The 26,800-nt window shown below is 39.6% G+C and overlaps 1 protein-coding gene across 1 annotated transcript in view; it reads right to left on the bottom strand.

The window, feature by feature from the left end:
* LOC122798479 (bestrophin-2-like) overlaps positions 1-26,800 on the bottom strand; it is a 624,740-nt gene that overhangs the window by 164,254 nt on the left and 433,686 nt on the right. The window contains exon 7 of the mRNA XM_044067436.1: positions 4,046-4,198. Coding sequence (XP_043923371.1) covers positions 4,046-4,198 — 153 coding nt within the window. The remainder of the gene's footprint in view (positions 1-4,045; positions 4,199-26,800) is intronic.

Here is a 26,800-nt window from a genome sequence, read left to right on the forward strand (position 1 = left end):
ATTTTAAATGTATTTGTCGCTTAAGTTAATTTTCTTTTGGTTCAAAATAATCTATTATTAACTTTATATAGCGATAACTGACATCAAGGTTCAACTGTTGCCACTTTTTTAACAAATCTGGATACGTATCGCCATAAGAAGGGATACATAGCACTCTCATCCCTCTCAGAACTGTGTGAAAATGCAAGCATGCCTCCATATGTTGTCTCTGCCACACAAGTCTCTTATATTTAAACAGATCATTCTCTAATTCTCTTACCGCTGTTAAAAAGTCTTGAAAATTTATAATACTGTTTTGTGTCATTAGTTGGTGAGTATTACCCATACTCATCACTAGTAGTGGATTTTCCTGGTTTGCTGACATGATGTTATCCCAACCAAATTGCATTCTGTTGTTTGAAGGGATGTATTCCAATTCTATATCAATTTCCTCTACCATATCAGGGCGACAGCAGACAAAGCAGCATACAATGAAAAAACAAACTGTTGTCGCCACCCAAAGGTTATAGTAGATGAAAATTCCAATAAGCATAAAAACTAGAATAACCACCACAGCTAAACAATCCAGTTCTGTTAAAACTTGAAACTTGATTTATTAAACACTTGCAAAGTGGATAAGCACTTTCACTAAGTCTACGCTTCATCAGATCCTTGTTTATAGGATTTCAGTTCAGTCTATGCATGTAGGTATATATTACATTGGTTGAATTACTTTAGTTAAATGTGCCAGTCACTTCAAAGGACTTTGATAAAGTAGGACAGTTTCCATTCTTCTGAAGTGGAAAGGGGTCAAATCTTGCATCTTGTTGTTTCTAAATAAGGGGATATTGTTAAATATAGCATTTAGTTGCCTATTTACAAAATGTGAGAAAATCAGCTGCCTAAGTATAAAAATGGTGGATGGTGTGATTATAGGAGGTACTGCCAGCCATGCTAGGAGAAGTAGGACAGTAGATGTATAACATATGCCAGCACAACTAGCTGGAATTTTGTAAAAAATTATATGTCATTTGTATATCAAACTGATTTGTACAGATGATTGTGTTTAAAAATGTATTTTAAAGTTGCTTGTGTTAAAATGTATCAACAGTGTGCCCTGCTGGAAAGAAATGTGGATGGGTTGGGAGGGTGGCCTAATGGTTAAGGTACTTGCCTTATAAACACAAGGTGCGGGGTTTGATTCTCACAAGGGATAATTGGCTAGGCTTAAAATGGCTCATAAGAGCAGTTAGCTTAGTACTAACCTATGAACCTATGAACCTATGTGTATTGTTGTAACTGAATTAAATGTGTATGTTTTGACAGAGGATACTGGAAGAGAAGAGGTTAACCTCAAACTTCAAAAATATTAAGAAAATTAAACTACTGGACCTAGGCCATAAAGATGTTATCTCACGGTTTTGAAGGAAGCCAGAGATGAATTGTCTAATAAGTATGGTTTATTAGCTCCTGTAGGAAGAAGGGAAGTGCTTTATGGTTTATAACTTCCAGAAGCTACAGGAGATTTGAGGAAAGCTCTGTGTGCATGGTAGTATTTAGGTGCTAAAATCCTGGTAGCTTCTAGTGTTGGTGAGTGTGGGAAACAGAGTCAGATGACCAAATGTGATGTTATTGTATAATCAAGTCTGAAATCATATTTAGATATCATACTGAGAAGTCTCTCAGTCAGACTGAGCAGTCTATTCTTGTAACCTGACAAAGGAGGAAGACCACTCACCCATTTCATCTTGCCTTGCAATAGTAAGTGACCAGGGGTAGTAATTCTCTAAATGAGTTAGGAAAATATAGTGAGAATAGTTAAGTATTGTTTTTCTGTAACTGTGTGAATCTTTCCAGCTGCATTATTTTTAATATTTCCTGTGAGTTGAACTCTGGTGCTTATTGTAAATAGATATTTGGTATTTTCATGTTATTTTATTTATTATTAAATATATTTAAACTTTTTATTGTGGCTGGTCCTTCTAGAACAACATTTAAGTTTTGAGAGTTGTTGTTGTTGTTGTCTTTCTTATTTGCATATATTTATTTGGTGATAACTCTGGCCACTTCTGATAGCCTTGCTGTTTGGTCAGTGTTACCATTTGTATTGATATTAATTTCACTCAGTATAACTGGGTACCCTTGCAAGAGCATTAGGTAACTGGCTTTATAGTGCCTGGTGGCAGGATAACTACGTTATAGTCTGAGCAGAAGGGGGCATAGCTAGTAAACCTGTGCCAGCCTTTCCCAGGTGTTTGTGTGTGTGTGGTGTGCAAATCAAATCTCAAAGTGTGTGTGTGTGTCAGCTACTTTGAGAAGGGACACAAAGCATTGGTTTTACAGGTGGAGTGGTGGAGGACTTGGCATGGGCACTGCTGCTGATTACTTAACTTTAAAGCTGTGCTAGTGGGGAGTCTTATTGGGAACCGGGAGGGAGACAGGTAGAGAAATCTAGACTCCAGGCTGACTGTGTTCCCTGTGTGTTCTTAAGGGGAATTGTGCTTGATGCAGAGAGGTCTGCATCTGGAAATACTGAGTATATCCATTTGTATTCCAAGTGAACATCCCTGTCCAGTGTCATTGGTAAGGATTCGGGCTTCTTGATTACTGGGCCAGAGTGGGGATATCACAGATGGGAAGGTGAAAAGACTGCAGTAGTCATTTTATGACTGTAGGTTTAGTCACAGTACACCACTGTATGAAGGAATGAATGAAATGTAGGGGTTTTGCCTGTACAACTCAACTAATACTAAATGTAATGCTTTGATTATTTTTTCAATAAAATTAACTTACTGAAATAAATGTGAAAGTCATCTTTAAAGGTACAATTGCACAACTGGAATTTGTACAACTAGGGGAGCTTACTTTTCAATTAGATATCATAATTCTTCTTCTGGTGACAATTATAAGAGTCTGTCAGTATTACAGTTCCCCCATGGGGCAGAGAGCATTGCATCAGTGGTAGGCTCCATGTACTTCCCTAATTCTGCCACCATTCTATAAGCAAGATGACACTTTGCTTTTCCAGTTAATTACATCAGTCTTCTTCCAACATAAATAGGAGAAATACCTCCCTACTTTACAAAGTGAAGCATCAACCCATATCATGTATCTCCAGGAACATTGCCAGAGTTGAGCTCTGCAACAGCTCTGTAATGATTCATGTACAGTGCAGGTAAGCTAATCTGCTTCTAAAGTAGGAGTACTTCTGAAGAAGGGATGGTAGTTTGTGATAGAGGACACAGCACATGATTTAAGGTTTGTGTGAAATGTTTGTAGTATGTTGAGGACCATGACTACACCCCAAAATTGGGGAAAGGCAAGCTTGTTAAGCACTTCTTACCACTGTTAACGTCTAGTCTCATGTTACAGCACTAACAGCCCTCAGCTGTCACCACAGGACAATGGTTGGAATCAGAAAGACATTTAAAATGTATTCAGACACTTCATTTCTTAAAAACAGGCTAAATGAAGTTTTTTTATATATTTTAAACATCTTTCTGCTTCTTGCCAGTGGCCACTCTCTGTGTAGCACCAGTATGTTACAGTTTTCAATGCTGTAAAACTCTTAGCACTCGACATCTTTTCTGTCATTTTTGTACTAGAAAGTATTATGATCAGGTCATTCCAATCATAACTCATCTCATTATGTGTTTTAGACATAGATGTCAAGATTCACCTCTCAAGTTGCACTCTTAAGGTGAATTTCTTGTCATACATATGTCAAATACCTAACAAGCTGGTTAAGATCAGAGACTCAGTCAGAGTCCTTTATATTTTTGATAGCTGTTATCAGCGAACTGATACTTGTGGACATTTGTCAGCCCTTACTTTTTTGCCATTAAGGCAAAAACATCATATGGGAATGTGGAGTATGTGAATATTCCACACAGAGCAAAAACACCAGTCAGGGTTAAATCCCGAACCCCGGAACCATATAGATTTAGTGGTAGAAGGGAAAGAAAGAGGGGAAGGGATGTGTATGCACGCACTCATATTCACACTGGTGTTGAGTCTAAACAATCTGGACTTTTAAATGCATCTAAAATCTATTTAGGAGTGTTACCTTGAGCCATCCAGCATAAAAGAAGAACTGTAGCATGGTGAAGACAGGCACATAAAGGTCTAAGTCATGACCAGGATACCCAAGTTGTGGATCCAAGAACTGTCTTCCAATCAAGCAGGATAGGAAAAAACTGTAAACTGCCACGGTTACCACCTAGTAACAGAAATAACAGAAATAGTAAGATGACATGAATAGCAAATGGATTTGCATATCTCTCTCGCTCTCTCTCTCTATATATATATATATATATATATATATGACCAGAGTATTGAAGACTAAATTTGAACTTAATGTTCACTATGTGATACAAGTGCAACAAAGATTCACAGCCAAATTCATATTATGTGATTGTTTTTAACAAAGGTCAGCAATCTTCCTATTGAAGAAATCGGCAGTAAAAGTAAGCATTTTACTTCCAGAACATTTCTAACAGAGGAATGCAAAACATATATTCCAGACAAATATAAAAGTAAATTGAAATACACAATTTAAGTTGTAAAATAAGAAAACTGCAAGTTGCTTTGAGCAGAGGAAGACAAATATTCCCGTATCTCATTTATAAAGCAATCAAGATTGGAAATTCAGAACTGTGGATTACAGTGATGACATAAAGATATTTTGTATAAGTTCTTTGGCAGACAGCATTGTATCACGATAAGCTGAAAACTAAAGAGCTTAGTATTGTTTTACTATTCATTTTCTATGCATCAGTGCCATTACCAAATGACTTCTGTGGCCAATAACTTTAACTAAAAAGAAGCTTCCTGTTTGGAAGTAGAAAACGAGAGATCACCACAACAATATCCACCCAGCCATCATTAACAGAAGAGTGACTCTCCCTCTGCCACAAGTAATGAGGGTTCCTTCGTGACAAAAGGTAATGGGAAGTGCTTATGAATAGCAGAAAGGTATGAAGTAGTAGGAGATAGAAAATATGTGTGTCTGTTGGGGGAGCAGCAACTACCACAAACTTAATGGACACATGCCACAGAAACTGTTCTGTGAGTAGTACAGTATGGTGTCTTTGGGCTAGTGTTTTGTTTGGGGGGCGGTGTTGCTCTGAAGAATGATGTTGTACTACATCTTCATGATTTTGCCTGATGTATGAAATAAATGTTCTTATAACAGAATGAGTGAGCCAGAATCCTACAGGCCTCCCACAGCCAGACAGAATTCATATTTGGTCCTTATTAATGAAGAAATCTCATAGATATAGGGTGAGGTATACTGCAGTTCTTTTAGTAACATGAAGGGTAATACATATATGTATACAGATACCTATACGTATACTTATATGTATACATATACATACTATACATCCCTCTAATGGTACTAATTCTCAAATCCTATGTGACTCAGGCAGGACCAGGCTATTAGACAACATTTTTAGTCCAGGTCCTGGATAATATAGACCCTGTAATGAGCAACTGGGAGACAGATCACAGGACCTCAAAAGTGAAGGACTCTTTAAGAGGATATTCAGTTGTTAGAATATAAGCCTGACAGCAAATGAAATATAAAAACAATGATTATACTTATCTATTCCCATGTCTCAAAGGATTAAAACACATCACAGACACTCTCTTGGGCTACAGGACAAGGTGATGATCTAAATGTTATTGACCACCTGCACGCAAATGATCCAGCTGCTGCTGAGGTTTTAGAAGGACATTGCATAACTACAGATAAACTAGGGAGGAGTCCTGTACAAGTGGTGCAAACCATAAGTTTTTAAAATCTAACACACATGACACTAACTAGTTTAGTTAGTATGTTTGAACTGAATTTTAGTTCAAGAAACACAGGAGAGACGTTTGTTGGATATGTTTTACTAACTACACCACCATGCCACCTACTGGTGATACATACCACTAATAAATCTCCAGTGGAGATCTGGGGTGTAGCAGCAGCACACAGCTCATTGGAGTATGAGTAGGCAGGACTGTGAACTGCATATGTCGATAGTCCAAGTGAGTGACATCATCACATGAATCTGTTGCATGCCCTTCCCTTGAAGGACCTTTCTGTATATGCTGAGATTTGCCAGTAAATACAAAAACAGCTTCAGAACCTCAGCAAGTGTAAAAGCCATACTTTTTCTCATGATGGCTAGAGTAGCTTGATGTATGTTGGAGGTTTTACCCAACCCAAAGAGAATCAGAAAAACAAATAAACACAAATAAAATTGCAGGTTTTGACCACCCTCATTTTTCCAATCAATACAGCCATGCATTTTGTTTTTTTTGGGGGGAATCGTGCAGAGCACTGTTTGCGCATCTGAGACCCTAATGGTGTAGCTGTGGCAGCAGTACTAGAGGCATGGATTGCTATTATTCTGCTCTATGACTCCTGTGTAAATATTAGAGGATATCCTGGACTGAGCATAAGGAACCTGCAGGCCCTTGTTGGACAGGAATGGTTTTGAATCCAAACTTTCATTCAGGGATGGGTAAACATACAAGGCTGATCAGCATGGATTGGCAAAGAATGAATTTATACAAAAGGTTGTTTTATGGAACAATTGCATATTTTTGTACTGGATGACTAGGAGTTTGATTTACTGCTTTTCTTCAGGTGCTGAATGGTTTGCCAGCTGCACTGGTGCCACTGGTCATTTGAACTGGTGCTAGGTCCTGACACAAAATTTAAACAGCCATAGTGATCTAACTTAAGAGAATTTGACCAAACTGAGAAGAGTTTGCAGTGTCTGAACAGTTTTCAAGGTGCTTTACTGAGGGATATTGCTGAATAATGAAGAAGGTATGTTAAGCCTTTAGATATGTATGATGATCTCTGTCTCTTGATGAACAGGAGTTTAGTGACAATTTTAAATATGTCCTGGAGTATATTTGCATGTAGTTTAGGAAAATGTTATAAAACAGTAAGACTCCCACATAAAAGTGTAAAGAAATCAACCGCAGCATTGTATTTGGAAAATGATAATGGAGCTTAGGAGCCAGATTGCAAAAGAGTTGCTGTCAGTGTAAGTCTGCTGTGACTGTGAAAGAATTGCTCTCAATGTAAGTGACTTACTTTGGTATAAGGCCTCTCTAAAAACAGACATACTACAGGGACCAGATTCTAAAAGACCTTTCCCAGCCTTCTTGTCAGTGTAAGTGACTTACTTCATTATAAGGCCTATCTATAAACAGGCTTACACCGGGGGGGGGGGGGGGCAGATTCCAAAACATCTGCTCTCAGTGTAAGTGATCACGTCTTTTGGAATCAGGCTCAGTCATACATGGGTAGTAGCAGTGGTGAGGAAGATGGGAATAAAGTAGGTGGTAAAAAACAACACAAAGGAAGAACAAGTATAAATATACATTAAACAGCTAGAAACAATTGTGCCCTAATAGCTGTAACCAAAGAAATCAATATCTTGTACCATCTGAAAAGGAAGACAGAAGGGACTACAGTGTAGCTACTGAAAAGGTGCCACTTAGTCAATCAAGCTTGTGATATTCCGTCAGAAAAAGATGCTGCAGGCTTTATGGATATCTGATTATGTTAGTGTGAGAATCTGAATAACTGAAGTTCTAGAAAGGCAGTCAGACAGAGTCAGAGAGCTATGATTTTTCTGGAAAAGGCAGCAGTTTCACCATTTTTACTAATATGAACTACAGACTTCCAGCTCAAAGAGAGGGCAGGTGACAAGTAACAGAGAAGACATCTTCAGATAAAACAGAAGACTATGAAGCTCTGCTAGTGGGGAAACTTGACGGAGATTCCCACACTCAAACTACATTTACAGCTAAAAGCAGAGGTGGCATGGATGCACATCTGAGTCCTGAACAGAAGGAGAAATATATTCTGCTGGAAATTATATTTATACTGGAGCTTCAACAGGGAAAGGATTGGCACTGGACATGTCAGTAATCTGCGGAACCATAACTTTTGATGATTTGAGGCTTCATATGTAAATGTAAACTCAAATAATAAAACATTATCAGTCATAGTTCTATACAGGTGATCTGTGCTTTCAGTACTGGTTTAAAAGAAACTACTGCATTTGTACTCATCAGTAGATATTTACTGTATGAAGAAATATTTTCAAAGAAGAATGAAAAAAGGAGGTGGTAGGCAGGTATATGGGAGAAGGGAGGAAATGGTTAAAAGTGCTCTCCACTTAAATTTAACAGTTACAATTTAAGTAGTAGTTTAAATACCTTGTTCACTTATAATTGTTAGCTCCAAAACTAAAAATATGAAACTCTGTGCTTAGCGATGCCCCAAAATATGTTTAAGTAAACTGCAGATGTTCAGCAGCATATTCCTTGAAATATAAAATGTGTGACAAACTTCATGTCTAGGTACATCTAGCTATATAAATTGAATTAACAATGTCACAATCAGTATATCTAAGAAATCTATAACTTGTATGAAAAGGATGTATAAAAATATCTGTTGTATGCCTGCATGCAAAACATTTACTACAAATTGTTTAACTCCTTTTTGCTAGTACAAATATTACATTGCAGATGGCAGTTCTTACATAACAATGTTTTCAGACTTGGTTTATTATTAAATGAAAAATATGGAAAATCAGACATGATGGTTTTGAAAGTTTCAGAGGTTTATAAAATGCCCCATTGCTGCTTATGATGATGGGAGGTATTGCCAGCTATGCCAGGAGAAGTAGGGCAGTGGATGTGTAACATATGTCAGCATAGCTAGCTGGAGTTTTGTAAAGAATTATATATCATTTGTATATCAAACTGATTTGTGCAGGTGCTTGTGTTGAAAATGTATTTTGAAAAGCTGCTTGTGTTAAAAATGTACCAACAGTGGGTCCTGCTGGATAGAAAAGAAATACACGTATGTCAGACTGTATTGTAACTGTTGAAATGAATATAATGTAACAGAGGATACTGGAAGAGAAGAGATTAATCTCAATCCTGGTAACTTTGAAAACTAGTCTGAAATTAAATTACCTGGTTTAGGCCATAAATATTGTATCTTATAGTTCTGATTACAGCCAGAGAAAAACAATGTATGTGAAAATCAGGACTAGGAATCCTACTGTATTGTCCTTAGGGATGAACTAATTGCTATCCTGGAAGGGTGGAAGTTTTTGAAATGGTTTTATAGCTTCCAGATGCTATAACACATCTTGGCAAAGCTCTGTGTGTGTTATATGAGACATATGTGCTAGATTGTGGTTCACTTTCTATTAAAAACAGTAATATGGGAACCAGAGCCAGATGAACAGATGTGTGTGATGTCATTCTGTAAGCCAGCACTGAAATGATGCTTTAATACTAGATGAGACAGAAGTCCCAGGACACTGTTTTGAAACCTGACAAAGAAGGATCACTCACCTACTTCATCTTACCTTGCTTTAGTAAGTGAACTATGGAACAGTAATTCTTTAGATCAGTGAGGAAAATATAGTGGGATTAGTTAAGTATTTTCTTTTTTCTGTATTTGCATGAACCTTTCCATCTGTGCTGTTTTTAATATTTCCTGTGATTGAAATTCTGGAGTTTATTGTAAATAGATATTTAGTATTTTCATGTTCTTTTATTATTAAATATGTTTAAATCATTGTAGCTGGTCTTTTAGAGAATGCTTTAATCTTTGTGAGAACTTGTATTTATTTAGTGACACTGTGGTCACTCTTGAAAGCCTTGCTACATTGGTTAAACACTACCATTTGTACTAGTATTAATGTTACTCAGTATAATTAGGTACCCTTGTAAGAGCCTTAGTGTAGGTGGCTTTGGATTGTTCTGGTGGCAGTATCTACCATATAGTCTGGGCAGAAGGGGCATAGCTGGTAAATTTGTGCCAACTTTTCCCAGGTGTGTGTGTGTGTGAAAATCAAATCTCAAAGAATGTGTGTGTGTCAGCTACTTGGAGCAGGGGCACAGAGCACTGGTTTCACAGAGGAGGTGGTAGAGGACTTGAATTGGAACAGTTTGCTGAGGACTCGACTCTACAGCTGTGGTCAGTGTGGAGTCTTATTTGGGGCCTGGTGAGGGAGAGGGAAACCCAGCCCCAGGACAGGAGTGTGGGCAATGTGTGCTCTTAAGGGAAATTATGCTTGGTGTAGAGAACTTCAACTGGAAATACTATATTTATCGTTGTTCCAAGCAAATGTCCCTCACCATTGTCAGTGGTGAGGATTGAGGGTCCTTGACTACTGGCCCAAAGGAGGGAAGTTACATATTGGTGAGCAATGGTGTGGATATTAATTGAACTTCTGTAGCCTGTAGGCAGTTGTCACTGAAGGTGTGTGTACTCTCAGCAGCCAGAAGGTAAACATACAGAGTTTTATTCTCACAACAGTTTTATTTATTTTTTGGTAGTTTAGTTTAGTCAGTGAAAGCAGACAAAAATGTCAGCAGAGGATTATGGCAAGGTGACAAAGAAGTGGTTGGCCAAGGTGTGTCAAGCCAAAGGACTGGTGCATGCCAGTGTGACAGAAGAGGAAATGATTTCAGCCTTAGTCACAGCTGTAGCACAAACCAGCAACCAGGAGGATAGCCAGTCTGGTGATGGGGATTTGCAGCCCTCAGAAACAGGATAGTTCACCTTTTCCTCAGAGGACTTAAAAATCTGTCTGGAGTTAAAGAGACTTGAACTGGAGTCCAAACATTTGGAATTAGAATCAGCAGAGAGACTGTGGCAGGTCAAACAGGTGGAATTACAATTGGCAGAGAGACGGCAATGTTTGGAAGCTGAAGAAAATGAGACACTGTTGCATTTGAAGGCTATAAAAATGAGACGCAGCATCAACATTAGAAAGAGGTGCTGACTGTTCATCAGGGTCATGGAGGTAATGGGGAAGGGAATAATTGAACCCCAGAAGCAATAAAGGTCAGTAAATGTCTTCCACAGTTTACAGAGGGTGGTAATTTTGATAGTTTTGTTCATATATTTGAAAGCGTTTGTAAACAGTATAATGTTGACCAAGGGCTCTGGGTATGGTTCCTTACCCCCTTACTCCATGGTAAATCTGTAACTGCTGTTTCTAAATTGTCTGATACAGATTTTTTAAACTATGATAAAGTTAAACAATATTTATTGATTTTTTTTAAACTATGATAAAGTTAAACAATATTTACTGTAATGTTTTAAATTAACATCTGAAGCTTACAGAAACAAGTTTCACGAACACAGACACAAGGCAGATTAAAGTGTATGTGATTATATTGCTCAGTTAAGCACTTATTTTCATAGGTGGTGAGTGGATGTCAGGTCACCACTTTTGAAAGGTTGGCAGACATTGTGGTGAGGGAACAAGCCCTTAGCACTTTACATGAGGACATGAGCATCTGGTTGGCAGACTGGGAGTATAACTCTGCAGATGAGTTGGGGAGAAATGGGGATCTCTACTTAGCAAGCAGGGCATCACTCTTCAAGAAGGGGATACCCAGTGTTGCACATGGATATAAGAGAACCTATGGTAGGGAGCCATACCCTCCCCCCAGCAGAGTCCACCAGTAACAGGGGAAGCCACTAGTTCAGGTACATGGCCAAGATCAAGGATTAGGTGCTTTAAATGTAATCGTTGGGGCCATGTAGCATACAGATGTCCACGGAAGGAAGGTGGGGAACAAAAGGTGGGTGAGCCATCAAGTGGGAATAACAGTATGCCAGTGGTAAGTTGACTGGAGACACCAGGGGTTGCCAAACTATCACTGGAGTTTGTATCCTATCTTAGTGGATGGAAGACAGACCACTGCTAAGAGAGACACAGCATCTGACATAACCATCATGAAGCCTGCAATGGTTAAAGTGGAGCAGTACTTGCTTGGGCAATCCACTCCAGTCAGAGATTTAGGAAGGACCACATTCCAAATACCTTTGGCCATGGCTCACCTTGACTTGGAGGGTAAAAAAGGAAGCAGGCAAGTAGGTGTGTTTGAGGATATCCCTGCAGATGTCTTGATAGGGAATGATTTTGATAATGCAGTATCTTGTGTGCATGGAGTTACATGCAGTCAAGCTTGGGGACAGGCATATGGGGCTTGTAGCCTGGGGAGACCCAGACAGACCCCACACCTGAAGCCAGGGCTGGTGAGATGGCTATTTCAGGGAGGGAGCTACCCTGTAGCAGTGAGCCTGAAGGTGAGCCACAGCTGCTAGTAGGTACTGGTGTTCCCTTGGACAGAGTGACTGCAAGGGCAGAGATGAGTGGTAGTAACCACGCTGACAGTGAGGCACCGCTGTCAGAAGATACCAGACTTTCTGAGGAAGGGGAGCTGAGAAGGGTCACACTGACAGAGTTGAGTCAGGCTCACATCTCAGATCCTGCACTAAAAGGCCTGAGGGAGGTAGCTAAGGAGGCACCTGCTCCTCAAGGAAAAGGGGAGTCTGTATACTGGAAGAAAAGGGTTACTGTATAGAGAGTGGACCCCTAAGGGGTGGCTAGAGAGTGAGGTAATACAGCAGTTGGTAGTGCCCAGAGTCTACCGTCTGGCATTTCTAGGCATAAACCCATGACATTCCTTTTGCAGGTCATATGGGCATAAAGAGCGCCAAGAGACATATTATGCAGAACATTTATTGGTCTGGGATTGGAAGGGATGTAACAGGGTACTGCAGGACCTGTGAACAGTGCCAAAAAGTGGGCAAAGCAGGAGACAATGTCAATGTTCCTTTGATCGTTTTTCCTGTGATTAAGCAGCCATTTCACAGGGTAACTATGAAGAAGTATATCCTGTGATAGTAGATTATGGTACTAAATACCCTGAGGTGGTGGCTGTATCCTCCATCAAGGCAGAGAAGGTGGCAAATGCTTTGTTAGAGATTTTCATCAGAGTAGGTTTCCCAAAGAAATACTGACTGACAGAGGTGCCAATTTCATGTCAGACCTGCTGGCTTGTCAGTTTGTGCACTGTGGGGTGAAGCACCTAAAGACCACCTCCTACGATCCTCAGAGTAATAGTCTTGTGGAGATGTTAAACTCTACACTAAAGACCATGCTAAGGCATTTGGAGACCATTTTAAGAGAAAGTGGGACAAATATTTGTCCCATCTGCTGTTTGCATACAGATAGGTACCCAGGAATCCACAGGTTTTTCACCCTTTGAGTTGCTGTATGGGCAAAGGGTGCGGGGGCCTTTAGATTTGATTCATGATGAGTGGGAGGGTGAGTGTGAATCCCATATGCACTCTTTTGTGGCATATGTTGTAAACCTCAAGACACAGCTTAGGGAGTTTATTGGCTTGGCCCAGGAGACCTAGGCAGTAGCCCAACAGCAGAAAAACATCTGGTATGACAGGAATGCTTGAGCCAGAAAGTATGCGGTGGGGCAGTAGGTTATGGTTCTCATTCCTGTCAGACAGAATAAGCTGTAGGCAGCTTGGGAAGGCCCCTTTGAAGTGGTAAGGAAGGTCATTGATGTTAACTACATGTACACCTGCTAGGCAGGATGCAGGGGCACAAATTGTACCATGTTAACACAATTAAGCCTTACCATGATAGGGAGGCCCTGGTGTTGAGTATTTGCAGTGCATGGCAGGAGAAGTTGGAAGGAGATCTGGTGCCTGATCTCCTAGTGAGACTCAAACTGACACCTCAGTTGAAAGAGTAGCAATGTGTCAGTGACTATCCCCTACCAAGGTTTGAGAAATCTGAGCAGTATTACAGGAGTTTTGGGACATGTTCCCTGGAAAACCTGGGTGCACCCTCCTGGTGCAGCACCATGTGTATACAGGACCCAAAAGCATGTCAGGCAGCCCCCTTACAGGGTACCTGAGTGAGTCAGACAGACTCTGAGGGAGGAGATACAGGAAATATTGGAACTGGGGGTAATCTAGGAGTCCAGCAGTCCCTGGGCCTCCCCAGTGGTACTGGTACCAAAGAAAGATGGCAGCATCAGGTTCTGTGTGGACTACAGAAAACTAAATAGTCACACAGAGTCAGACGCTTATCCCATGCCTAGGACAGATGAAGCCTTAGAGCAGCTGGGTGGGGCTAAGTATCTGACCACTATTGATCTGACTAGGGGCAACTGGCAGGTGCACTTGACTCCCACTGCTAGAGAGAGGTCAGCCTTTGTGACTCCTTTCGGATTATACAAGTTCAAGAAGATGCCCTTTGTGTGAGAAATGCCCCAGCAACCTTCCAGAGGCTGGTAGATTGTATTCTACAGGAGCATGAGATTATGCCCTAGCTTACCTGGATGATATTGCCATCTACATCCATTCCTGGCATGAGCATCTTCAGCATGTCAGGGAAATCCTAGGCAGACTGCAAAGGGCAAGATTGACCATTAAGCCCAGTAAGTGTCAGGTGGGTATGACAAAGGACTCCTACATGGGACATAGAGTGGGAAGTGGTAAGATCAGGGAAGAACCTGCCAAAGTGGAAGCTATTCAGGCGTGGTCTGCCCCTGTTACCAAAAAACTGGTGAGGGCATTCTTAGTGACAGCTGGATACTATAAAAAGTTTCTTTCCAGTTATAGTACAATAGCTGCTGCCATCTCAGATCTGATGAGACAAGACATGCCAGATAAGGTAGTGTGGACCCCAGTACGAGAGCAGGCATTCCAAAAGCTTAAAAGAGCTTTTGGAGGACCCTCTGTGTTAGCCAGTACAGATTACAGCAAAGAATTTGTTGTGCAGGTGGATGATTCAAACCATGGGGTGGATTCTCAGAAGGAGAAGAGCACCCAATTGTATATCTCAGCCAAAGTCCCCAACACAGCACGGAATGTTATGAAGTTTGCCTAGTCATAGTATGGGTACTGCAGAAATTTCAACTCTATCTGTCTGGAAGAAAATTCGCTGTACTTACAGACCACAATCCCTTAACATGGCTACATCAAGCCAGCGAGCAAAATGCCAAGTTATTAAGGTGGAGCCTAGGGTTGCAAGCATATATGTCAGTGCAGCACCGTAGTAGGTTCAGCAATGCCAATGAAGATGGGCTCTCAAGACATGGTATGGGTTAATGTGTTCCCAGACAGGCTCAAGTTCCTCAAGCCATGTTTCTCTAGGGTCACCTGAAAAACTAGCTTGAACCTTCAAAGGGTGGAACGATGTGATGATGTGAGGTATTGCCAGATATACCAGGAGAAGTAGGGCAGTGAATGTGTAACATATACCAGCATAGCTGGCTGGAGTTTTGTAAAGAATTATATGTCATTTTTATATCAAACTGATTTGTACAAGAGCTTGTGCTGAAAATGTATTTGTAAAGCTTCTCTTGTTAAAAATGTTCCAGCAGTGGGTCCTGCTGGACAGAAAAGAAATACACTTATATGTCAGACTGTATTGTAACTGTTGAAATGGATATATTGTAACATAAGATACTAGAAGAGAAGAGGTTAATTTCAGTCCATGTAACTTTGAACAATATTCTGAAATTAAATTACCTGGTTTAGGCCATAAAGATTGTATCTTACAATTCAGATTGCAGCCTGAGAAAAATGTCTGTGAAAACCAGGACTAGGAATCCTACTGTATTGTCCTTAGGGGAGAACGAATTACTACCCTGGAAAGGTGGAAGTTTTTGAAATGGTTTTATAGCTTCCAGATGCTGTAACACATCTTAGCAAAGCTCTATGTGTTTGTATTATGGTACATATGTGTTATTCTCTGGTTCATTTTCTAGTAAAGAAAGAAAAAAAAATGGGAAATAGACTGAGATGACAAGATGTGTGGGATGTCATTCTGTAAGCCAACACTGCAATGATGCTTTAATACCAGATGAGACAGAAGTCTCTGGGCACTCTGTTATGAATCCTGACAGAGAATGATCACTCACCCACTTCATCTTGCCTTGCTCTAGTAAGTAAACTAGGGAACAGTAATTCTTTAGATCAGTGAGGAAAATATAGTGAGATTAGTTATGTATTGATTTTTTGTATCTGTGTGAACCTTTCCATCTGTGTTATTTTTAATATTCCCTGTGATTGAAACTCGTGTGTACTGGAAATAGATATTTAGTATGTTCATGTTCTTTTATTATTTATTATTAAATATATTGAAACTTTTCATTGTGGCTAGTCTTTTAGAGAATATTTTAACCTTTGAAAGTACTTATATTTATTTGGTGACACCGTGGCCACTTCAGAAAGCCTTGCTGCATTGGTCAAATACTACTGTTTGTATTAGTATTAATTTTACTCAGTTTAGTTGGGTACCCTTGTAAGAGCCTTAGAGTAGCTGGCTTTGGAGTGTTCTGGTGGCAGTATCTACCTTATTGTCTGGGCAGAGGTATGTTGTCTATTAGCAGAGTTTTGAAGCTAAGAGCTTCTAAGCTATAAGAGGAGGCTGGTTGTACTAATAAAAATAGTGGAAGAATTATTTTCAAATTTTTATTTTGTATAGATTGTTAAATATATGTGCAATATTTATTGTTGTTTTACTCTTGTTATATAGGTTCATTTATTAATTAACTGTTGTAAGTTAGGATTAGCTGATTTTCTCACGTGCTTTTTTGGATTTTGTTATTTAAACTAAATAGAATTTTATTTAAGTACGTTCTGATGAAGTCCCATATTGCAGGATGAAAGCACTCAATGTACATTACAATAAACAGTCTTAGAATATTTTTTGTAAACTCCTTGGACTTTGTTTTATTACAGCCTGCTCAATGCCCAGACTACCCTGAGGTTTTTGATTACTTGTTTTCTTTGCTCAGGTTTTCATGAATTTGTGGTTCTTAAATTATTATTATATGCATTTTACAGATATTTGGCAGTATCACCAAACAGCAGTACTCTATCTCCTCTCATTATACGGCTTTGGAAAACTCTTTAGCAGATATACAATTCACTTGGATCTATCTTGTACACTCACAGAAGGTCAAAACACAGAATGCCAAATGTATTTGCTTTTTAGAAATACTAAAAAAGCCTGTAGCTTGTTGTCTGAGATCTTGGTATAGCTGGGACTGATTTTTGCCCTTTCCCTACTGTAGTGCAGTCTCAGTGTTGGTATATATAAGTAGCGTTAAGTATTGGGGGTAGAGGGGCCCCTTGCACAGCACTTATTTTTAGGTAATTTGGTACTCTGTGCTTAGACCTTCTGTGGTCAGTGTTATGGTTATTAGTGTTTTCTTCATTTGGGATTCTGAATGTATTCCACTTAAAATTGGTGCTTCTGGGGGTGGCTTGTTAAAAGATGTGTTTGCCATAAGGCAAGAGGTGTGACTTACATTATACAGGAGGTTTGGCTTATTTGTCAGGAAATGGCAGTGGGTAGTTGTGCAGTGGTGCCAACCCTACATTTAGGTGTTCATCAGGATCTGTTTTTGGATGTATTCTTCCTCCCCGTTCATTAATCATCAGCTTAAAATCATCTTACATGATTATGACTTATTACTTCCAAACAATTCAAAAAAGGACATTCATTTCCAAGCTTGCATAACCTTAAAGTGTATGTTTTGCCAAAACTAGAATGGGATGTATTTTTTTACATTGATTCCTTTTTCTCTGAAATCTTTTTATTCACTAAAAAGTGACATTGTCAAATATTAGGGGTAAGGTGCAGTTTCTGTTTTTCTCCACTGTTGTGTGATCTTTGTTTTGGTCCCCTTGGACTTCATTTGTACAGGCCTGTCCCCCTGTGCTCCACTTCCACACCAGGTCTACCAGCCATCATCTGTAACCCCCCCGACTTAGTCTAGTATTGGTGTGGCTGGTTGTGGATCTTAAGGGCATCATGAGGGCTCGGCTTGTCTGTTTTTTTTTTTTTTTTTTTTTTCTTAAGCTCTACCCACTTGCCTTCCATCCCCACATTCTTTGAGTGTGTCTGAAGACAGCTGAACTCTCTGGACCATGCTTCCCCCTAGGGAGCACATCAGCAAGCACCCTCCCACCCAGACTGGGACTGCTTATCCCTTCTCTGTTGCTCTGTTAATTGATTGGGCCTCTATTTGAGCCTGGTCTGGCTTGGCTGTAACATGGCTTTATCCCAGCATTCCACCAGAGTGGCTGGCTGTTGTGAGATACATAGGGGTAGGTGTTTTGAATACTGTCCCTGAAAAACACTTTTCTTTGTAGTTAGTTTTAGGTTTTTGATGGATGTCCATTTGCTAAAACATTTTTTCATCAGAATGGGTTCTGAGAAAAATATCTGCCATAGATTAGACATAAACTTGATTTTCAAGCTTTGACCACTGGTTCACCACCAACAACCTTTACATGAATTCTCCTTAACTGCTATAATCAGTACTGCATGGAAACACTCTACTGCTTTCCCTGTCAGTGTTCCTGATCTGTCGACAGCACTACCACTCTATGTACACTTAATAGTAATTAGGTATTCTAGTTATCTCACTGATTTCTTCCACATCCCTGTGGTATAAACAGTAAGCATTTTAGATCAGCATTGTCTGTCTACCAGTTAACAAGTCTTTTCAGCTAGCCATAAACTGTGTTTATTCCTAAACTTCCATATGCAGTTCCAGTTATGACCTTATATAACACTCAAAATGCCTAAGTACTTAAGCACTCTGCTCCTCAGAAAGCACTAAATAAAATGTACTAATTTGTCTCTTTGTGACACAAGAACACATCAGTCTTCTGTTAAACCCTACAAATGCTCACCCTGTTATTGAAAAAAATTGTTATTGCAGTTTATAAGATACTTTGTTTAAATTTTCCCACTGCTCAAAAAGGTGTCTGCCTCTCCTTGTCACTACCTCCTTAGACCACAGCACAGTGACCTGGATTCATTTATATTGCACATGGCTTCCTTTGAACTCTGTAACTCAGAAATACTGTTTACTTGGTCTGTCGCTCTAAAAATATAAACACCTTCTTAACTGTTTAATGGAATTCACACAGTGCAATTATTTTAAAGAGACTGCTTGGCATTTACAATTCCCATTTGACTGTATCCAATTATTTTCATTTGCTAACCATACACTAACACCTGTGTCTCACCAAGTAAGCCGTTAAGGCAATGCACAACTATTCCAAATGTTTTAGTTATAGGTGACTCTATAGAGAGACATACAGACACCTTACTCACCAGGGTGAACTAGGAGAATGTTATGGTCAACTGCCTGTCTGGTGCAAGGATTCACCAGATCACACATGCTGTCAAGTCTCTCAAAAGCAAGTACCATTATGACACCGTCATAGTTCATGTTGGTGTGAACGACTTGAGACATATCTTTCTGGACTATATGAAGAGAGACATGATTGAGCTCTCTGAATATGTGTCCCAGGCAGGTATGTCCCTAGCTTTGAGCAGCATTTTACCCTCACCTAGGGTGATACCATATTATAAACAGAAAATGATTGACTTCAATAATTGGCTTAGTTTCTGGTGTCATTTTAAGAGGATCCAGTTCCTGTCAGCCTGGGATGACATAGTGGATAGACCATGCTGCTTTGCCAGTGAGGGTCTTCACCTGGCACCTCTAGGCTTTTGGTTGCTGGCTAAGGCACTTGCCTCCTCCATAATGTCTTTTTAGGCAAGGTCACAATAACAAAATTCCTGATGTGAAAATATCAAACACAAAGAAACTAAGGGTCATGCTGATAAATGCTAGGAGTTTAAATCAGAATCTGCACACTCTGGAAGCACTCCTCTCCCTGGAAGATGTTGATGTCTGTGCAGTCACAGAAACCTGGCTCAAGGCCTCAGAAAGTACCCAGGCTTGCAAGGCTACAATGCCTTCCACACTTTCAGACTGCAAATTGAAGGTGTGAGAACCAAAGGAGGAGGAATATCTATCTTCATTAAAGATAACTACACCTCTAGACTGGTTAGACAAGAAAACTCTATGGAGCTACTCCAAGTACAAATTACCCCTTCAGGTCATCGTCAGTTACAAGTCCCCATCCACGAACCAAGATGCCCACACAACTTATTTAGATCTACTTGGGACAATTAAGGTACAACCTAACACCCTAGTCATGGGTGAGTTCAACTATCCTTCCATTAATTGGGAAACGTATACATGCCCAAACTCACTCGCACAAAAGTTCCTGGACTTGGTTAACTCAAATGCCCTGAAACAAATAGTGCACCACCCCACAAGGGGCTCCAGTATTCTAGATCTGGTCCTCACCAATATGAGTGACCGATGCAATGTCTCAGGTCTAGAGCCCACACTGGTTAAATCTGACCATAAATCAGTCATTTTTGAAGTAGCAGTAGCACCAGAACTCTCCAAAGGAGAAGACAGGCTAAACAACTTCAACAAAGCTAACTGTACCCTCCTAAGGGAAAGTATAATCAGCTTCTAAGCTCCAGTTTCCACAGTTGGCATTGACAGCTACATTAATGTTTACACTGATGCTCTGTATAAACATCTACACGAATTTGTAGACACAGCCATGCCAGCTAGGATTCAAGCAAGATCCTCAAGAAAAAACAAACCATCCTGGTGGATGTCTAGCATTAATATCTTATACAATAAGCGAAATAAGCTGCTGTCTAAAAATACAAAATTGACATCCCAGAACTGGAAGAGTACCCTCCTTATTCTAAACAAGCAAATTAAGACAACTTGTAAAATCTTCAAATAGCAACTATGAGAGACATTTATCAACCATAGCCAAGGATAACCATAAGGCTTTCTTCAGCTACATCCAAAACCTAAGAGGTAGGACTCAGATATGTGCTGAACTAATTGTGGATGACATCACACACACTGACCCTGTGGAAATTGCAAACCAGCTAACAGACAGGTTTAGTGAAAATTTCACCCCCTTATCCCCCAAGCATATCACAAACCATGTCTTCATCATCTCCTCCTCCCTGCATCTCTGAAGAACAAGTCATCAATGTTCACTCAAAGGCTAAGAGCACAGCCATCATGGGACCAGATGGCATTCCAGGCTGCATTCTTAATGTTCTAAAACAAGAGCTAGCTACTCCATTAAGCATTCTATTCAACAACAGCCTGAGTACTGGCTTTGTCCTTACTGAATGGAAAACAGTGACTGCTATTCCCCTCCACAAGGGCAGCTCAGCAACAGACTAGGGTAAGTATAGACCCATGAGTTTAACCATCCTCATCTGTAAGGCAATGGAACAAATCATCATGGACCTCATAAATACATGTATAGGTGACCTCCAAACCCTGGATCCATCCCAGTTCAGGTTTGTCAAAGGCAGGTCATGCCTGCTAAACCTGATGGACCTTTTCTAGAATGTGACCAAAGCCATAGACGAGGGCAAAGCCATGCACACAGGCTATCTTGACTTGGCCAAGGCCTTCTTCACTATCTCACATTCGGGCATCATTGACAAACTAACCCAGTTGACTATCAACCCTATGCTGTCAGGTGGGTTGTAAACTGGATCACTGATCGACAAGACTCAGTCAAAGTGGGAGACTTTACCTCTACCACCTGACCTGTCACCAGTGGGGTACCACAAGTGTCAGTGCTGGGCCCCCTCTTGTTTGACATATACTTCTCAGACGTCCAGGCCAATATGGAGAAACTGTGGCTAACTAACTTTGTGGATGACTGCAAATTAGATGCTATCATTGAATCCCCTAGTGATGTCAGTGTACTTCAAAATGGGCTTACACAGACCAATGATTGGTGCCAAAGCCATGGTCTTAACAAAGTGCTAAAAAATGCATCCCTTCAGTAAAAACAATGTCCGTACTGATTATAAAATAAACAATAATACCATCAGTACCAGTTCAGTAGAGATCTGGGAACACAAGTTGACTGTGACCTCAACTTTGACCACCATGTGTCTACTGTGGTGAGGAAGATATTCTATGTTGCTCACCTGATTAGCAAAGGCATCACCTCAAGAGCAAAAGAGGTTATAGCTCCCCTGTACTCATCCCTGATCAGGCCTGTTATTGAATATAATGCTTCCTTTGGTATGTACCATACCAGACACCTGCAGCAACTTGAGAGACCTCAGAGATTTCTAACTAAGAAAATTCAGAGTCTCCAGCACATGTCTTATACAGACAGACTGAAGTCGCTGTCACTGTACTCAGTAGCATATAGACTACTTAGAGGTGACTTATGTGGTTTACAGGGCTATCTTCTACCCAAATCTAATGCAAATGCTGCACATCCATAAGTCAAATGGGACTAGAGTCACCCATTCCAGGAACCTCAATCTAGCCTGTGACATAAACAGGACCTGCTGGAGAGACAGATCCATCTCTCAGAGGTTATGACTCCTCTGGAATAGGCTTCCAATCCATATCAAGCAGAGCACCTCCATGACCCTGTTTAAATGCAGCCTGGATGACTGGATGGAAAACAGTAAATTTCTGCTGGGGATTGCCTGGCTTCTCTCCTGGACATGGGTAGTCCTTGCTAGAAAAACCTTGGGCATAGACAATATCTCTCATCCAGTATTATATTGGGATTTAACGGCTATGCTTGTAAAGACCCTTGGGTCAGTAGCCTAGTAACATCCTATAAATCTATGATCCTATGAACCTATAGGATTATATTCAATGTCAGTTTACTACCTTTGACCAGAACAGAATGCAGTGTTAGAGAATATCAATAGACTTCCCTGGAAATTAATGGCTGTGTGCACATGCGCAAAAGTTTATTTAAAGTACAGTTTAGGTGGACAAATAAGCAATAGGAATCACTGAAACCCAGAGAAGGTGGTGAGAAAGGGGTCTAGACTAAACACTCTGCTTGGTGGGTGTGTTGATTTGAAGCCTATTCTTGGGTATGAATGTGCAGGCCCATACCTAGAGCAAATGTTTATATTTACTGCATGTTTTTAAGGCTACATTTCACATAGTGAGTTGTTTAGAGATTCAGATTTGTATGTCTTTTTTTACTTTAATCTGTTCAGTACCAGTTGCATGGACTTCAGATTTTACATTTGTAGAGATAATTTATTTCTAGGCAGATGAGTTGCTACAGGCACTGTAGCCCCTGTCCACTGTATGTCACAGTTGGTTGGCAGTAGCAGGATTCAAACCCCTGTCTGTATGTTACTGACTGAACTTAACAAGGGTGGCAGAGGTGTATCTACTTCTCTCTGTCACTGAATGGGCTATCACAGTGCAGGCAGTGATGGCATTCAAAATCCCATCTATCTGCCTCTGTCTTGTACAGTATCCCTCCATTTAACACCATTCAGTTTTTCTCCTGAGTTTGTCATAAAGACATTTGTTATCTTTCCCGTTCTTCTCATATTTCAAAGGCATATATCTCATATTTTTTCATTATTTCCAGACATCATTACATCATTATACTCATCCTATTTATTAACACTTAATGCTGCGGTGGTACGGCGGTAGCGTTGTTACCTCACAGTAAGAGGTTCTCCCGTTCTTTTCTCAGCTTGGCTTGGGAGTGCCTTCTGTGTGGAGTCTGCATGTCCTCCCCGCGGTTGGGTAGTGTTCGAAAGACATGCATGCGTAAATGGGCATGCCTTCGTTGAAGGTTGGGCGTTGAGTTGGCACCTTGGTGTTTCGTAAAAAATCTACTGCCAATCATTAGCGGACTGGAGTTCCGCTGTGTTGACCCCTTACTGGGAAAAAGCCGAAAGACTTCTCCATTGTATCACTAGGCTGCCTTTATAGATTTTTCCTTTCTCTTTTGGTTAATCCCATCACATCCATAATTCTTGCAGCCTAATTTATTTGCAGGTTTGTCTTTTCTACACATATCTTTCATGTCTTAATATTCTGCAAATATTCCAGTTATATCTACATGCATTTATTTATGCTCACGTATGTTGTTCTGTGTTCTTCAAATTGCTTACATTTACCTGTATAAAAGTACTTCATTTTTATCTTTACAGTTGTGCATTTTGTTTATTGTATATTACACTAACACTGTTTTCAGTCATGTGTTGTTAATTTTCGTTACAATAAAATAATTTATTTCTGTTCTAAGGTTCTTTACCGTGTGCTTCCCTACACTGAGCTAGTTCCATTACAGCTAGTGCAGAACTCAGCTGTTATGCTAGTTTACTTACTGCTAGCTCTCACCTCTTACCTCCAGAATCAGGGACAAATCCAGAAATAATCAGGGACACATTTTAAAATATTAGTTCTAATAACTTGACGACTTAATAGAATAAGAGAATGTGAATTAACATGCATTTTTGAAGCAAAAGAAGTCTATAACTCTAGTTACTGTCATTAGTTATTAAGTATACAATGACTCCCTATTACTATTCGAAAACGTGAAAGTTGATTGGCCCAGCCAGTGTGCCATTGTAAATCCCACAATATACCAACGGAAAAAGGTCCGGTCGCCCGGACTTTTTTTCGTTGGTATAAAGTGCCCCAAAACCATTTTTATTTTTGTTTTTGTTTTACAATTAAAAAAAAAAGAGAGAGAGAAAACGGAGCAATGGAGACTTTCTTTTCCCCGCTGCTTCCGTTTCAAAGCATTGATGTTCTGGGTTTGCGTGGGAACGCAAGTCCCATATGCATGCGCAGTACATCAAAACTAAGAAGCAGTATACCCCAACCGGCGGAAGAACAGTAATCCGCCGTTATGCAAAGACATTATTTAAGAAAAGTAAGTATTTTTTTTCTTAAATAATGTCATTGTATAATAGCAATAACCGACTCCATGGTTGTGATATATTGAAGATTTACCCACGATTGCCTTTGTTTAATCACCAACTGTGGGTAAATCTTCAATATACCACACCACGTCTTCGGTTAATTCTTTATAATCCACCACTTTTTATCCTCCAAATTACCAGTTTTAAGAGGGATTGGAGTGACAGATCAACATTTAGAAGCAAAATGAGGGACAGTTGAGAGGTATTGCACTACATTACACACATATCATAGCTGTGCTGCAGCGACTGCAATGGCTTTTTCCTTTGATTTTGCTGCTTTATGCTTCATATGGGGTTGCTGATAATTCCACAGACATTCCTGGAAAAATCATGTATTTGTTCCTTTCCTTACCAAGTTTCATGACTTTAGAACTTAGTACCTTGTTTTTTTTCCCTGTTAAATTACTGCATCAAATGAGGTTTCTTCTTACTGATTATTTGCATACTTTATCATTTTTCTCATGTTTTTAGTATTTTTCTGTTTTGCTGTTATGCCCATATTACTAATTATTTGTTCAAGTGCTTTTTATTTATTTTAATAAAGTTGACGTTTGCCTTGGTCATGGCTGAAATTAATCTATGGAGCTGATTCAACCTTGCCAAATAGCTAATGAATACATAAAAATAAATACAGTAAAAATGTTAACACTCTTCTGGAAAAGGGGTTGAAGATGGATGGATGGATGTTAGCACTGTTCTGGACAACTACAAATGGCAGCAATAAATATATAAATACACCACCACCTCCCCCAGATCTAAGATTAAAACTTTTTTTTACAAGCAAAGTAAAACAGAGGCAGCTGGTGCACCAAACTTAGCAGTATGACATTTGTTTATTTTCATTTATTTACATTAAAACTGCATTTATCATTTGACTTAACTGTGTGCAGTGTTATGATCCACAGAACAGAAGTGTGAAACTCACTATAGTTCATTCTCTTAACTTATTACCATGTCTGCCCATTTGATTTAGCTACATGCATAAGTATTCTTTTCCACAGAACAAAAACATGACATTCATTGTATTTTGTTTTGTTTCTTATTTCTGCCATCAGCTATGTCTTTATTAGTTATACACACAGTATTTGCTTACATCAGTCCACTTACTTTTATTCACATAAACTCTTTATTATGAATTTAGATAAACTTCAGTACATTTGTACATTCCACTTGCATGGTGCACCCTTTTTTTACAACAGTGGTCAGACTTGTTTAATACTTTCTCATAGTACATATTATTACATCTTTTAATACATTAATCCACAGTCTCAAATTGGTGCTCACACCTCTTGTCAGTTCTTCCCCCTTTTTCTCATAATACAAACATCAGAAAAAGAGAAAAGAAAGACAAAACACTTATTTTAATGATAATAATAATAATAATAATACACAAATCAATAAATAAGCATTCCAGCTGCTTATAATGGTGAATTATTTTAATGTCTAACTAACAAACTACTCTGCTACTTCAAACAACCTCTTAAAACTATTTACAGGCAACACTAGTCCTCTTATAGCATTCCCCCATTAAACAGGCACTGCTCTCTACACCTTATTTTTATTCACTCCTTTCCCTCCTACTACTTCCCTTCCCACTTCATTGCTCTTCCTTCTATTAACCCAATTGCCTCTGACTTTTTCTCACTCTTTTGCATCCTTGTGAAATTCCACAAGTTGTTCCTCCTGCTCATTCCTCCTGCCTTTTTCTGTGATCCCATGGGTCCCACTTCACCCTACACCACCTGGTCCTCTCCTTCACATTCACGTCCTTCTCCACCATTGCTAGCCAGGCAAATAGATCTTGGAGTTCTTTCATGCTTGGAGTACTTGGTGTTTCTGACTTCTTAATAATCAAAATTTTTTCTAATGTCTTTTTTTCTTCCACTAGGTGTCCATTATTTACCAACACTCACCCATTATAACCCAAAAGGGGCATTGTTTATCCATGTTAACGTTTCCTTCAAGTACTTTACCCAGTAGTTCCTGAATTTGTTCCACAAAGGAGGCAATTTATGACACACTCAAAATACATAGGCCCATGTCCCCCTCTCCTTCAAATCAGATCTCCCATGTATGTCACCTACCCCCCAGGAACATTCTACCCAATCTCACCAGTGTATAAAGCACTTATGCAGACACTACCATGGAAATATCCTAAACTTCTGGGCTTTATTAGCAGTTCTAGACAATTGTACTGTCTGGTACCACTCCAGTTCTAATATTTGCTCTTTCAGCTCTTCTTCCCAAACTTCTTTATGCCTTTGAGTATCTATTCCCACTATCATCTTTAACAGTTTGCACCTTTTCAA

The sequence above is a fragment of the Protopterus annectens genome, chromosome 3.part1, assembly GCF_019279795.1.
Source record: "Protopterus annectens isolate FY-2018-M chromosome 3.part1, PAN1.0, whole genome shotgun sequence".
Lineage (NCBI taxonomy): Eukaryota > Metazoa > Chordata > Ceratodontiformes > Protopteridae > Protopterus > Protopterus annectens.